At 51.1% G+C, this 14856-nt stretch overlaps 1 protein-coding gene across 1 annotated transcript in view; it reads left to right on the forward strand.

The window, feature by feature from the left end:
• Window positions 1-14856, forward strand: part of MYO18B (myosin XVIIIB) — a 113650-nt gene that overhangs the window by 91657 nt on the left and 7137 nt on the right. The window contains exons 39-41 of the mRNA XM_056859120.1: window positions 5599-5732; window positions 8580-8621; window positions 10450-10617. Of these exons, the coding sequence (XP_056715098.1) occupies window positions 5599-5732; window positions 8580-8621; window positions 10450-10617 (344 nt within the window). The remainder of the gene's footprint in view (window positions 1-5598; window positions 5733-8579; window positions 8622-10449; window positions 10618-14856) is intronic.

The following is a 14856-nucleotide window of genomic DNA, read 5'->3' on the forward strand; positions in this document are numbered from 1 at the left end:
AGACAGTACAGTAGGGAGATCCCCACCATCAGGGAAACGGGGAAGTTGCATGAGTCATACAGGTGGTGGGTAGAAAAGGTCGAAAAGAGGTAGTTGAATGACGGGAGCAGATTATTCTGCAGGAGAAGGAGCTGCCCTGTTGGCCGGGCCTTTGTGGTCAACAGGGTAGCCAGGTCTGCGATTTGGCCGATAGCAAGACGGGCTCCAGGCCAGTGAGAGAGGCCGGTCTTCTAGGGGGGTTACAAAGTGGCTGCACACTTTGCTGTTGAACTGGAGTGGTTCCTGATGAAGCTGGGATTGCAAGTTTTGCACTGGGAAATGCTTGGAGATTTGTGGAACCTGGGGAAGGGAGGGACCTCAGTGGGGTATAATGCCATAGAGTCATAAGCATAAGAGCATAAGAAAGGCTGTGCCGGATCAGACCCAGGCCCATCAAGTCCAGCAGCCTGTTCACACAGGGGCCAACCAGGTGCCTCCAGGAAGCCCACAAACAACACCACTGCAACAGCATTCTCCTGCCTGTGTTCCACAGCACCTAAGACAATAGGCATGCTCATAAGAACATAAGAAAAGCCCTGCTGGATCAGACCCAGGCCCACCAAGTCCAGCAGTCAGCTCACCCAGCAGCCAGCCAGGTGCCTCCAGGAAGCCCACAAGTAAGACGGCGGTGGCAGCATCCTGCCTGTGTTCCACAGCACCCAATACAAAGCAGACATGTTCTCCTGCTGGAGATCAGCTGTAATTCTGGCCCCTCCTGGGGGTTGGTGACCCTAGTTGTAGCCCCCACAAGCCACAGACAGGGCCAGTACCCCCTTGCCGCACACGGCTGAATGCCCTCCCCCCCTCCTGCATGCTTCACTCCCTCACCTTGCTTCCATCCATGCGTCGCTTTGACAGTCTGCAAACCTCACAGCCTTCAACTTCCACCAGAAGGCCGTAACTCAGAGCCTCCCCTCCAATTTATGAGCATCACGCAGAAGCGACAGGCAGGCAGGCGCACCTGGGCATCTGCAGCAGAGAGCAGGAATTGTCTCGCTAATGAAAGCCCTGGAGATTGCATTGTTGGCTAATATTTCCCCCCCACCCCAGATTTAGAAAATTGCTTGTGGGCTTCGTATATTTTGCACTGAATCAGGAGAGGAGGTGGCAGCAACATTCCCAGACCTTGCCAAAAGATTTTGCACCATTGTTGTTGGCAAGCCAATGTTCTCAAATGCCAGGAAGAAGCGAGGGGTGGAGGGCTGCTGAGAGAGGCCACCGCCAGTGAACTGCAATGAATTGAACTTCATCTTCCAGGGAGGGGAGCGGGGAGGCATGAGGGAATTATTGTTATCGCTTGCCTTTATCAGAGTGTTGAAAGGACTGAGTTGATTTAGAATCAATATGTTGTTTTCCTTCCCTGCTTCTCATTTACAAATTGCCGATTACAGGCACTGTTCTCCGTTAAGCTCAGTGCTCTTCCTGTGAGATGCAATTGCTCCCTGCCTGCCTTTGTATTATCAAGTGGCTCATGTTTTCCATGGCCGTGTTCTTTAGACATTTTTTTTAACCCTTCTCTAGCCATTGTTCAAGTAACGTAGCTGCTCTGAGCCTGGCCTTGGGCCAGGAAGAGCAAGATAATAAGTTGAAATAATAAATAAAATATATAAACACAGACGCATAGAAACATAGAACTAGAAGGGACCTCAAGGGTCACCTAGTCCAACCCACAGCACAATGCAAGAAATTCATAACTGCCCCCCATACCCCCAGTGACCCCTGCTCTATGCCCAGAGGAAGGCAAAACAAACCCTCCAGGATCCCTTCCCAACCTGGACTGGAGGAAAATTCCTTCCTGACCCCAAAGTGGCAATTGGCAATTCCCTGGGTATGTAAGAAAGGGCCACGAGAGCTGAGCACTGGCTGGTCCTTTCTCTCATGATCTGCCTAAGTTCACAGAATCAGCATTGCTGACAGACGACCATCTAGCCTCTGCTTAATAACCTCCAGGGAAGGAGAGCCCACCACCTCCCGAGGAAGCCTGTTCCACTGAGGAACCACTCTGACTGTCAGAAAGTTCTTCCTAATGTTTAGCCAGAAACTCTTTTGATTTTATTTCAACCTGTTGGTTCTGGTCCGACCTTCTGGGGCAACAGAAAACAACTCGGCATCATCCTCTGTATGAAAGCCCTTCAAATATTTGAAGATGATTATCATTCAGTTGTCTCCTCTCCAGGCTAAACATACCCACTCCTTCAACCTTTCCTCACAGGTCTTGGTCTCCTGACCCCTCACCATCTTCATTGCCCTTCTGCAGACATATTCCAGTTTGTCAACATCCATCTTAAACTGTAGTGCTCAAAACTGAATACAATACTCTAGGTGAGGTCTAACCAGAACAAAGTAAAGCAATACCATCTCTTCACGTGATCTGGACACTATGCTTCTGTTGATACATCCCAAAATTGCATTTGCCTTTTTAGCTACCGCATCACACTGATTACTCATGTTCAGTGTATGGTCTACTATGACCCCTAGATCCTCTTCGCACACATCACTGCCAAGACAAGTCTCCCCCATCCTATAATTATGCGTTTGATTTCCCTACCTAAAAGCAGAACTTTACATTTATCTCTGTTGAAATTAATTTGCTACCCCTCCCAATTTAGTATCATCTGTAAATTTAACAAGCATCCCCTCTATTTCTTAATCCAGATCATTTATAAAGATGTTGAACAGAACACACGCCTGGCCTGGGGTGACCAGCTGCAGGCAAGCAGGGGCACCTGTCTGCCCCTGACCTGAGCCCCCGGAATGTAGGAGAAAAGAAATGCATAATGTGACATAACTTTTTTGCATTTCATAGAAGCCTAGAGTTGGAAGGGACCTCTAGGGTCTTCTAGTCCAACCCTCTATATAATGCAGGAAATTCACAACTACCTCCCCCCACCCACACACCCTTAGTAACCCCTACTCCATGCCCAGAAGATGGCAAAAAAAACCAACCCTCCAGGATCCCTGGCCAATCTGGCCTGGAGGGAAATTGCTTCCTGACCCCAAAGTGGCGATCAGCACCACCCTGGGCATGCAAGAAAGGGCCACGAGAGCCAGGCCCTGGCACAACCCTTCCTGCCCTCCCTCTCTCGTGATCGGCATTTGCTGCTTCCCTGCTTGTGGCATTAGCTGCCATTGAACTGGAGCAAAGACAGGGAGCAAGGGAACACAACAAGGTCTTGTTTTTTCCAAATGTTACCAGGGAGATATTGGGGGGGGGGCCTGAACATCAGTGGCAACCCCCTCCCCCATGGAGTGAGTCTCCCCAGGGCTGCAGGCCAAGAACTCTTCAGCGTAGCTTGCTTACCCCAGTGATGAAATCCATCACGGAAAGCTGGCTGGGGGATTTTGTGCCTCTTCCGGGAGCAGAGCGCACATTATCCCTCCTCTTGGCAAGGCCTCTTTCCTTACTGGCTCCTTCCAGAGGGGGATTTTGTCGCATGCCTGTGGGGGACGCTCTGACTTCCTAGGGATCTCTTTTGTGACAGGGTGGCCTTTGGCCAGATCTGAGTTGCCAGCCCCAGTGTTTTTGCCAGGGATGGAATGTGCATTTGCTAGCTGGATTGTTTTTTTTTGGGGGGGGGGGTCTTCTATTTGTGGAGAGCCAGAGCTGAGCCTCTCCATAGCCTTGCGAGGGCCCTGGCTTTCTCAGGAGCCTGCCTTGGCGCCTTCCCAAGAGCGGTGGCTCTTCTGTGCCATCTGGAGTCCGGCACCTGTTTCCTCCCACTTCCCTCTGCCATCCTGGACCTTCCATTCTTCCCTCTGCTCAGTGGCTGGCAGAGGCACCCAGAGGCCTGGCACTTCCAGGTGCCCCTCATCATGTGCTTGGCCACCACAGAGGGGGTGGTTTTCCAGTGGGTGGCTTCCCTCCTCCCGGAGTCAAGGGTTGTACGTCTCCAGTCCTGGCATTCTCATGGGGAGGGGAATGAAACCCACTTTGGATCCCACTTTTGTTTGTTTGTTTTGAACAAAAACTCAGAATAGGGGGGGACCTGGAAATATAAAACCCAGGAATGAAGAAGCCCCCCCCCCACTTCCCTAAAAGGCTCATGCGAATAAATTAGCATCTTGGTGCATAAAAGGTTCCTTTGTGAAGAACAGCATGCTGGATCGAGGTGCCTGCCTGCTCTGCTGCTTTTAAATAATAATAAACCCGCTTTCCTTTGTGGAGTGAAAGCTCTTCTAATGGCGTGCTCTCTAAGTGCTCGAAACCACGCAAGGCAAGTTGATTAGGGCCCTCCAAACGTTCCCCCGCAGGCCTGCCCCTCCACTTCGCTTTCGGAGGGGGCTGCAGCCGTGCACCTCCATCTGCTCTGGTCTAAAGAAAAGCCAGCCTGGTTCCAGAGAAGTGCGTGGAGTAAATCTCTCCCCCACCAGCCCGCCTTTCTCTTTTCATCCCGCTCTCCATGGAGCTGAGGTGGATTGGCAGGAGTGGGAAGGGCTGCCCCCCCCCGCCACCACCCCTGTTAATTCCCAGCCTTCCTTGGCTGTGGTGGCATCTCCTCCTCCCTCCCAGCAACCCTGAGTCGACCCACAGCTGCTGCTCTTTCTGCAACCTCTGCTGCAGGTGTGAAGTCCCCAGCCTGCTTGCTGCCCCTCTGGCAGGGCCCGGGTCAGCATCCTCTGAGGTGGGGCAACCGGCAGGGCCCAGGGCTCCTGTCGCCACTCCTGTCTTGCCCACCTGCCTGCCCTGCCACCTGCCTGCTTGCCCTTTGCCCCATCTGCTTGGCATTCCACCACACACCCTCCCTGCCACATGCACCGCCTAGCATCATTGGGGAAGGGCATACAGGTGGCACAGTGGTAGCGTTTTTGGCAGCAGCAGGGGGGGAGCTCCCCAGCCACTGGCTGCCCAGCACCACCAGAGAAAAGGCCACTCGAGACCTCACGGGCAGAGGAAGGATGCTTAGGCAGGTGGGCAGGAAGTAGCGTTGCCAGGTCCCTCTTCGCCACCAGTGGTAGGTTTTTTGGGCGGAGCCTGAGGAGGGCAGGATTTGGGGAGGGGAGGGACTTCAATGTCACAGAGTCCAATTGCCAAAGCGGCCATTTTCTCCAGGGGAACTGATCTCTATCGCCTGGAGATCAGTTACAATAGCAGGAGATCTCCAGCTAGTACCTGGAGGTTATACCCAAACACCAACAACCAACTATGTTCTTTGCAAAAGTTTCTATTTCATATGTCATGCACCTACACTATACACAATGTGCTAACTCTATACTTATCCTATCTCTATAAATACCAAATCTCCCACCTATGTGCTATATAACACAATTTTACAACAACTCAACAATTGCATATCATCAAGACATGTCAAATTGGAGGGTACAGTCTCCATACGTAAAGTCCACACGACGTATCACCGTTTCTTCATAAGGTAAGTGTAGAGTTAGCCCACAGGTGTCCAGTGGCATCCAGCACTCACGCAGGGGGGAGGAAGGCCTGGGTGTGGCACCAACACTCAGGAGGGACGGGGCAGAGAGGTGTGGCCCCAATCCGGGTTCCGTCCACACCACAGAGGCTGAGGTCAGGAGTTGAACACTAACTTCTAGCTCTTGTTCCACTAGGAGAAGCAAGTGGGTGAGCTGTCTGCTGTGAGACAGACGCTGCAAGCAGACCTAGAGACCTCGATCCGGCGCATTGCGGACTTGCAGGCGGCTCTGGAGGAAGTGCAGTCGAGTGATGAAAGTGACACTGAGAGGTGAGTGTGCGTGCATGCTTGGGGGGGGGGGCGCAGCCCGGAGCTTCCACACCTGCCCCTTTCTCTCAGCCCCGGGCTTCCTCCTCTTTAAGCAGCATCAGAAGCCCTCTGGGAGCTTCTGGCTGGCCTCGGTGGCAGGGCTGCAGGTGCCGAAAAGTCGGGCAGCCAAGTCTGGAACTAAGTAAAACGCGAGGACCCTGGCCAGGAGCTGGGGGAAGGAATGGTTGAGAGGCCAGGGTGCATTCTAGGGCGAAGGGCACCTTCCCACACAGGGGACAGCTCTCGCTCCCTGCTGGAGGCCTTTCCAGAGGCATCTTCGCAGGCAGCAGAATCCTGGACCTTGGAATCTATTTCAGCTCACATCAAATGCAGGCGTTCTGTGAGCTGAAAGACAAAGTTATGGTAAGAGATGGCAGCAGGTAGTGTATCATCTCAAACCAGCCATAAAATGAATTCAGAGATCCCCTGCATCAAAATTACCGGCAGAAACAGTAAAAGCTGCACTGAAAGGGAATCTTCCTGTGTCGAGGGCACCGTTCCTGACATTCATCCCTGGAGCAGAATGCTGGGCTGGACATGTTGTTGTGAAGAAAGTGTGTCCTTCTTGATTCTCCAGGCCTGCCTAAACACGACTCCGTCCTTTCCTGGAGGGTAGAAGTGGATGCAGGTTGGCTGGTGCACTCCCAAATGTGCAGCTTAGGAAATGCTGGTTGTGAACCTTCTAGCCCTTCATGGTCTGGGACTTGAACAGTTGGCATCTCCCATAGGGATTGGCCTAGGGCATGGACATCCAGGAGGCGGTCCCAAGACCCAGGGCCCCAGTTATGATCAATGCCCCAGGGGTGGATTTGGCTCCCGAGGGAGGTTCATGTAAGGTTTTGAAGGACTGTTGAAAACACCCTTTTGACCTTCAGCCTTTGAATTGTTGGGTGTGGGGGAGGTCAGTCTCGTTCCCGTGACGGGGAGTTGTTGATCTGTGAGAGGGTTAATTCCAGCTGGGGATGGGTCTTCTGGCTGCTTTTTCTGCTGCCGGTTTCCATGTCTTCCATTGAGTGTTGCCGTTCCTCCTGGCTGTGCTTTCATGTTGTCATTGTGACTTTCACTTTAATTCCACCCTGTGTCAGATCCCCCAAGCAGCTTACAGTATCCCTGTTAAAACACTGCAGTGTGGGTAAGAAGCTACCGCAAACGGTGAGGCACAGCAAATCCGGCTGGCTAGTTGTTGCTCACACCCAAAACTCTCTCCTGCATCTGAGCTGAGCTACTGAGGTCACTCTCTCAGAAGATGTTCTTGCTGCTGATGCTTCACATGCTTCTGAGCATGTGTGTGTGTGTGTGTGTGTGTTAAGTGCCGTCAAGTCACTTCCAACTCATGGCCACCCTCTAAATCAACATCCTCCAAAATGTCCAATTTTGACAGCCTTGCTCAGGTATTGCAAATTGAGGGCCGTGGCTTCCTTGATAGAGTCAGTCCATCTCTTGCTGGGTCTTCCTCTTTTCCTGCTGCCCTCAACTTTTCCTAGCATTACTGTCTTTTCTAGTGACTCTCGCCTTCTCATAATGTGACCAAAGTACAGCAGCCTCAGTTTAGTCATTTTAGCTTCTAGGGCCAGTTTAGGTTGATTTGATCTATAGCCCACTGATTTGTTTTTTTGGCAGTCCGTGGTATCTGAGCATGCACAGAGGGATTTCGCCTGACTATTGAGCACTCTGGTTTAATGCCCAGTCATCTGGAACTGGGAGGAAGAATCTTAACAGGCGTTGCTTGTGGCCTCCAGGAAGACTGCAGGCTGGCTAGATCTTTGAGGTTGGCCCAAGTGACAATTTCTTGCTCCCTCCTGGTTGGTCTTTTTCCCTCCCCAGCAATCTTCACCCAGGGAATCCCTCCAAGATCTTCTGCACAGCCATTAATAGTGATCTTCTGCGCAGCCATTAATAGTGATCTTCTGCACAGCCATTAGTCAGCCTGACAGCGTCAGAGCACGTATCTTTTCTGCTGGCAGACCCCAGATAAGGACATTGCTGGGCATACTGAACAGGAGGCTCCTGGAAATGAACAGGGGCCGACGTGCCTCGGACGTGCCTCGGACTTGCAGGAGCTGTCAGCAGACAGCCTGCAGTGTGGAGCTGTGCAGAGGTCTTTACAAACGGAGACTGTGTTCTCCATGTTGAAGCAAGCATCGGCTGGCAGCCATGAGAATTAATTGTGCTTCTCTTCAGCAATGAATGTGCCGGCACCATTCCAGGAGCCAGGCTTCAAAGCCAAAGCCTGCTCCATTAAAATGTTTTGGGTTGTGTTCCCTCTTGCCAGCCCCAATTTCATACCAGCATTCCTGTTTCTCATTGCCAGTTTTTCCTATATAAATCAAATAAAAGAAGTTAAACAGAAATATGCATATACACAAACACGAAAGCGTGGCCTGGTTGCAAAGTGAACTTCCTCCACGAAGCCAAACATTTCTCTTTGCCCTGCCCAAAATTAAGCTGAAAGTGCAGCCCAGAAATTTTTCTCCTCTACAAGCGCAAGGCTTCTTGCTGGTAGTGAAGGCATCCTTTTCCAAGGCCACGAGCTTACATCATTTATAGTCCTCCTTTCTCACTAGGGCTCACACAGCGTGAGACAATTAAATCAAGAGAAATGGGTCATCCAATAAACAATGCAATAGGGGTCGGAGTTGCATCTTTGTGTGTGGCTGGAGCTCAGATGCATGGTGAGGCAGTCCAGCAAGCAGGGGAGAATTGCAAATCCCTGTCCTGCCCTGAGTAATGCTGGGGCATCCAGAGGTTTATGCTGGTGCTTAAATCCTGAAGCATGAATAATGATTGATTCCCTCCCTTTTTTTATAGTGTCCAGACTGCTCGAGAATCGCTGAGCTCGAAGCAAGAGATGTAAGTGAGCCGGAGGGGCATTGGCTTGTGTGTGACTAGAGATTCAAACTCACTAACAGCCATAAAATGCTTGTTTGTGGAATGGAGTGCTTTGAGCTGGAGAAGAGGGGGGCTTTTGATGAGATTCTGATGGATTTCTGAGGGTCTGGAATCTTAAACTGCATTTGAGCACCTCTCCTGCTGTTTATTTGAGTGTCTGGGAGAGAGGAGATGGCATTTGTAATGCAAATGGGCATTACGGACTATTTGTTCTGTTTTGAGGACTTCTAGCCCACATTTTTTGTTAAATAGCACTCAGGGTGGGTATACAAGAAAGACTGAGCAGGCTTTGCATTCACCATATAAACCCATTAGAGCCCCGAAGGGCTTTGAGCTGCGTGCTTGAGGACTCTTAGGACTTGTCTCGGTGCAAAAGATTTCTCCAAGACCAGCTTGGCTTTCTCCTGATTTTTCAAAAGGCCCAGCATGTCCCCCCAAATTGCAATCCAGCATTTCCTGAAATGGTGTGCAAATGTTGCCCTTGACCAAGGAGGGGTGGCAGCTTGTGGTTGAGCCCCCCCCCCAACCTGTGGGCCTAATGACGTGCATTTTGCAAGCCTGCAATTCAGTTCAGCCCCAGAGGGCAGTCTTGGCAGCCAGGCCGGATTGCCCAGAGGGGGGAGGAGGTGGTCCTGGCGAGTCCCGGAACTCCTGTCCAAGGTCTCTGTCTTGCGTGGGGCCCAATCGCGTGATGTGGCTTTCCCTGCAGGCGTGGGTGGAGTGGGGTTGTATATCAGAATCCTTCCCCTCCCAAGGCATCCGAGAAACCTAGCCCTGGGACTCTCCTCTCTGGCAGACTAAACACGCTCCATTCCGTGAGCCCTTTCCCCAGCAGTCACTTATGCAATTTCTTTCTCCTTCAGTCAAGGAAAATGACCAAACTCTCAGGAAAAAAAGCCAGGGTATGATGATGATATGAGTATTTACATAGCATGTGAAGATCAATTCACAGAAAAGTGCAGCAGTGGCTATAACTAAGTATCTGCACCACCACAAATGTTTGCAGCAAACACACTGGAAGAATAGAAACTCAGAGATCTGGTCTCTGAAGCAACTCAGTCAGAAGTCAGCTCCTAGGCTTTGGCATTCTTTCCAGATCATTCTGTGTGTGTGCATGGTAAACTTTATCAAAAACGGGTCTCCCAATTCCATGTCTCTGCATACAATAATCGGTGTTCATTCTTGGCAGTAAAAGTACTTGCTTGACATAACAGCATTTTCCTCTGGAGTGATCCCCTTGGGTTGACCTTTTCATATCCTTCTGCCCGTGACACTGAGTTGATTGTTCTCACTGGTGACAATGCAAATAACCAGCAGTGGAGTGCTCCGATGTTGGAGACAGGGGGTTCCAATCCCCGTACTACTCTCTGGGTGACCTTGGGTCATTGCAAAAGGGTAGCCCTGTTGAGTCTATTGCAGCAAAACAGAACAAACATCCAGGGGCACCAGATTTCCACACACCGGAGGAAGTGAGCTGTGACGGGTGGAAGGGCACATTGCAATAAATGTCCTGAGTCCTGAAGGTGCCACCGGACTTTGGCTTTCCTGAACTGTGGGCCAGACTCCCTCAGCTTCAGCTACCAGTTGGGAGGATAAAAAGGGGGAGAGGAGAGCACAGCTCTGAGCTCCCTGAAATCAGGGCAGGATGAAATTGTGGTGGCTAGGAGTGGCTGTGGCCTGGCAGAAGCTGGACTGTGGCTGTGCCGTGTGCGCTGAGGGGCTCTGGCGGGGCAGAGCTGTGCTGCTGCGACAGCCCTGAAAGGGGGGGCCTTCTGTGTTCTGCTTGCAGTGAGAGTCAGCTGAGTCTGGGCTCCAGCTGGAGCTTGAACCTGGAGCCTGAAGGAAGTGTCCAATCGTGGTCGGCTTCGGCATCCGACTGGTCCTCTCCATCGGGCACGAGTCTGGCCGGAACCCTCTTGAGACAACCCTTAGACAGCCGCAGTGCACAGAGCCTGAGGTGAGTGGCTGTCCCCTGGGGAGGGGGTCTTCTGGGAAAGCCTGGGGGGAACTGCCGGGGTTGGCTCACAACACCCTTGGACGGAAGAGTGGAAGAGGCGTTTGTGACATATCAACCTTCTCAGGCTGGGGAAAGGTTGCAGTTTGGAGGCAGCGTCCGCCTTGCACCTGCCGGGTCCCAGGCTCAACCCCTGGCCTCTCCAGCTCAGCCCTGCCTGGTTTAGGTGCGTTTGGTGTTTTCTCTGCCCGAGACCTCGGTCTTGGAGCACCGCTTCCCTGCTGCCACTTCTGGTACTTAATTTCTGTTGAGCATTTGAGGTTCAGGTTCTGAGAAGCCCCGGCCCTCAATTTGCAAGATCTAAGCAAGGCTATTAAAGATAGGACACTTTGGAGGACATTGATTCATAGGGTCGCCAGGAGTCGGAAGCGACTTGACGGCACTTAACACACAAAGCTGGCAAAGTGAATATTCAGCATTAGAGGTGGGTGTGTCTTCCTGCCCCACGGAGCCGACAGGCTCCTTCTGATTTTTCCCATTTGTTCACTGACTCTCCTGACCACCAGGGCCCTTTCCTTCCCGGCATGGGCTGGATGGGCCCTCAGACCACCCTCTCGGGCGTTTGACTCGCACGCAGTCCAGCACACCCATGCGGCACGGAGAGGGGTCTCTTGCTCAGGAAGAGGGGCTCATTCTCCTCAGGTGGCAATCCTGACTCAGGCCTCGGCATGGCATCCCACAGTGAGGAAAGGAGCCCCGTCCTGCCCAAGGGGGCAAACGCTTTGCAGAACTTGACAGAGCCTCCCCACCCACCTCCTGGAACTGTCGAGCAGGGCGGCCCAAATGGTGGGATGTCTGCCCTTGCCCGGGGGTGCGGGGTGGGGAAAGCTGGCAAGCAGTCAGACCCACCCCCTCTTCCCGGTGCCTGCTGTTCCGGAAGGCAAAAGCCGCTGCAGTCAGAGAGCACCAATCCCCCCCTGCTTTGGAAATGAAGGCTTAAGAAATCTCTCTCTATTTGACATTTCAGATTCTTTAAAGAGCCCCAAAGCACTGGCATTTGCTCACATTCCAGGTCATTTGCTGATATTTAGCTCTTGCAAAGGTGTGCAGGAGGGCCTTTGTGAACAAACGGTTGGAATGTGCACACAGGCTCCTGTCCCTCAGGAGCGTTGCTCTGCCGGGGCCCTGGAAATGGGGGTGGGGGGCGAGGGTGTGTGTGCAGGAACACACTTGACCCCTCAAGAAGAAGTTGAATGCAAGGGAGCCCTAGAAGGCTCTCCTTCAAAAAGGAGCTCAGCAGTAATAGTTAATGTGCACTCAAATGTTCAACATGCTTCACGTGCATGATATTGTTGTCATCTTTGCAGCAGTGCTGATATCATAGATGCAGGGGGCGGCTGCCTAAGGGCACCCAATGGCAGAAGAAAGATTGAACTAGAGTCTTTCCAGGCCAGGTAGTTCTCTTCACGGTCCCTCACCCCAGATCCCACCCTCCAAAGGCACGTTGATCCCTGGCACTGGAAACATGGATCTGGAATATCCAAGCGAGGGGTTGAGATGTATGTCAAGCGTGGCTGTTGTAAGAGGTGCGATTTAATGGAGGAAGGCCTGGCCGGGGGAGGGCAGGCTAGAAGTATGATAAATAAATAAATAAATAAATAAATAAATAAATAAATAAGACTCAGCTTGGAACCAATTTCCCACCCATACCCGGCGTCATGATAGGAAAAGTTGAGGGCAGCAGGAAAAGAGGAAGACCCAACAAGAGATAGATTGACTCAATAAAGGAAGCCACAGCCTTCAATTTGCAAGATCTGAGCAAGGCTGTCAAAGATAGGACATTTTGGAGGACTTTCATTCATAGGGTCGCCATGAGTCGGAAGCGACTTGACGGCACTTAACACACACACACACACACGGCGTTACGACAGTTGAGCTGTCCAGAACGGAATGGTTCTCGTTGATTGTTGCCTTGTTCCTTTTTAAAGCAAAAATACTTTTGGCTCCATGGTGGGGAGGGGGGCACACAGACAGGAATCTATTGCAAGAGCTTCAGCAGGATTTATCCAAGCGACATCGCCCCTTTATTAGTTCCCCAGGACTTTGCTGTGCCATGGAAATCTAAACAGTTCTGTAGATTTGCAAAGTTTGCATATTGCACGGAATATTAAAGCATTTGGAAAAGGTCCTTGTCAGCTAGCACGCTTGTGAGGGTTGCTGGCCAAAGCTTCCAGGGACGCCTGCCCTGTCACCGATTCTGTAAACACCTCTGCCGGGAAAGGAACGGCTGACCCCAGTGGGTGTCACATTAAACTGGGTTCTCAAGTGTGTGTGTGGGGGGGGGTGGGGGAATTGCTATGGCTAAAGAAGCAGAAAGATGGCCCCACAGAAGGACTCGTCAGGCAAGGGCCGCATCGACACACGTATAGTGTCCAGATCAGGCAAAGTGGTGGAATCGCTTTACTCCACTCTGGTTAGACCTCACCTGGAGTATTGTGTTCAGTTTTGGGCACCACAATTTAAGAAGGGTGTAGACAAGTAGGAATGTGTCCAGAGGAGGGCAACGAAGATGGTGAGAGGTCTGGAGACCAAGTCCTATGAGGAAAGGTTGAAGGAGCTGGGTATGTTTAGCCTGAAGAGGAGAAGACTGAGAGGGGATATGATAACCATCTTCAAGTACTTGAAGGGCTGTCATATAGAGGAGGGTGCTGAGCTGTTTTCTGTTGCACCAGAAGGTCGGACCAGAACCAATGGGTTGACATTAAATCAAAAGAGTTTCCGTCTAGACATTGGGAAGAATTTTCTAACAGAGAGGTTCCTCAGTGGAACAGGCTTCCTCGGGAGGTGGTGAGCTCTCCTTCCCTGGAAGTTTTTAAGCAGAGGCTAGATGGCCATCTGTCAGCAATACTGATTCTATGACCTTAGGCAGATGATGAGAGGGAGGGCATCTTGGCCATCTTCTGGGCATGGCGTATGGATCACTGGGGGTGTGGGGGGGAGGTCATTGTGAATTTCCTGCATTGTGCAGGGGGTTGGACTAGATGACCCTGGTGGTCCCTTCCAACTCTGTGATTCTATGAGGTCCGAGTGCATCCTTCTCCCACTATTGCAACGGTCTTGCAAGGCCCACTCTAGAGTGGTTGCTGACCAGTGATGGATGTGACCGGCTCAGCCAACGGCTCTGACCCCAGGCTGATGATGGGCTGGGGGCTGATTTCCCTCCATGGAAGCATTCATGTGGGAAATTCTATGTCTCAGAGGGCATATAACATTCCTGTTCATGTGTTCATTTCAGAATTGCTTACATGTTTGGGGACTCTGCTGTAGACATATAAGGCATATTTTCAGTATTGGTTTAAATGTGGCACAATTTTTTAAATGACCACAATTAATATGAGATACTGAGGCTATCGTATTTTGGTCACGTCATGAGACAACAAGAGTCACTGGAAAAGACCGTCATGATAGGAAAAGTTGAAGGCAGCAGGAAAAGAGGAAGACCCAACAAGAGATGGATTGACTCAATAAAGGAAGCCACAGCCTTCAATTTGCAAGATCTGAGCAAGGCTGTCAAAGATAGGACATTTTGGAGGACTTTCATTCATAGGGTCGCCATGAGTCGGAAACGACTTGACGGCACTTAACACACACACACAATATGAGATAATGTGTATGGTGACAGTATACTGTAGAAGAGTTCGGTGTTTTCAATGTTATAATGTTCAGCTTGATCTCTCAGTATGCTGCTGGCCCTATTAGCGCTGTTATGTCTGTGCAGATAACACACTTCCTTTTCTTTAACTCTAAATTTGTGTTTTCCATTTTCAACGATTGTTTTTTCCTACCTCTGCTCTGTGTGCCAAGGTAGCCAAGGGTGAGGCAGATTTCAGTTCTCCTTCTCTCTCCCCCTCTCTCTTATTGCCTTAATTTGCAACTTTACTTGTAGAAAACGAAGGCATTTATACTTTCGGGTTTCATAAATATGCTAAGTAGTACAGTCTTATACAGTAAGGTATAAATTATGCATTTTATGATGCTTGCCATTAGAGAGGCTGAGGAGGAAAGCGGCCTTCAGAAACAGAGAGCCATTTTAACTATGGAGGAATGCCCCACAGAGCACTGTCCCATGAGAGCCCAGCAGACATCCAGTGCAAGCACGCTGCAGTCCCTTGATGCTGGTGAATGCCCCATGAGGGCACGGCAAGGGGCATTCAAGGGGCTGGTGCCAGAGAGATGGAGGAG

This window comes from Euleptes europaea, chromosome 13 (genome assembly GCF_029931775.1).
Source record: "Euleptes europaea isolate rEulEur1 chromosome 13, rEulEur1.hap1, whole genome shotgun sequence".
In the NCBI taxonomy this organism is placed as follows: Eukaryota; Metazoa; Chordata; class Lepidosauria; order Squamata; family Sphaerodactylidae; genus Euleptes; species Euleptes europaea.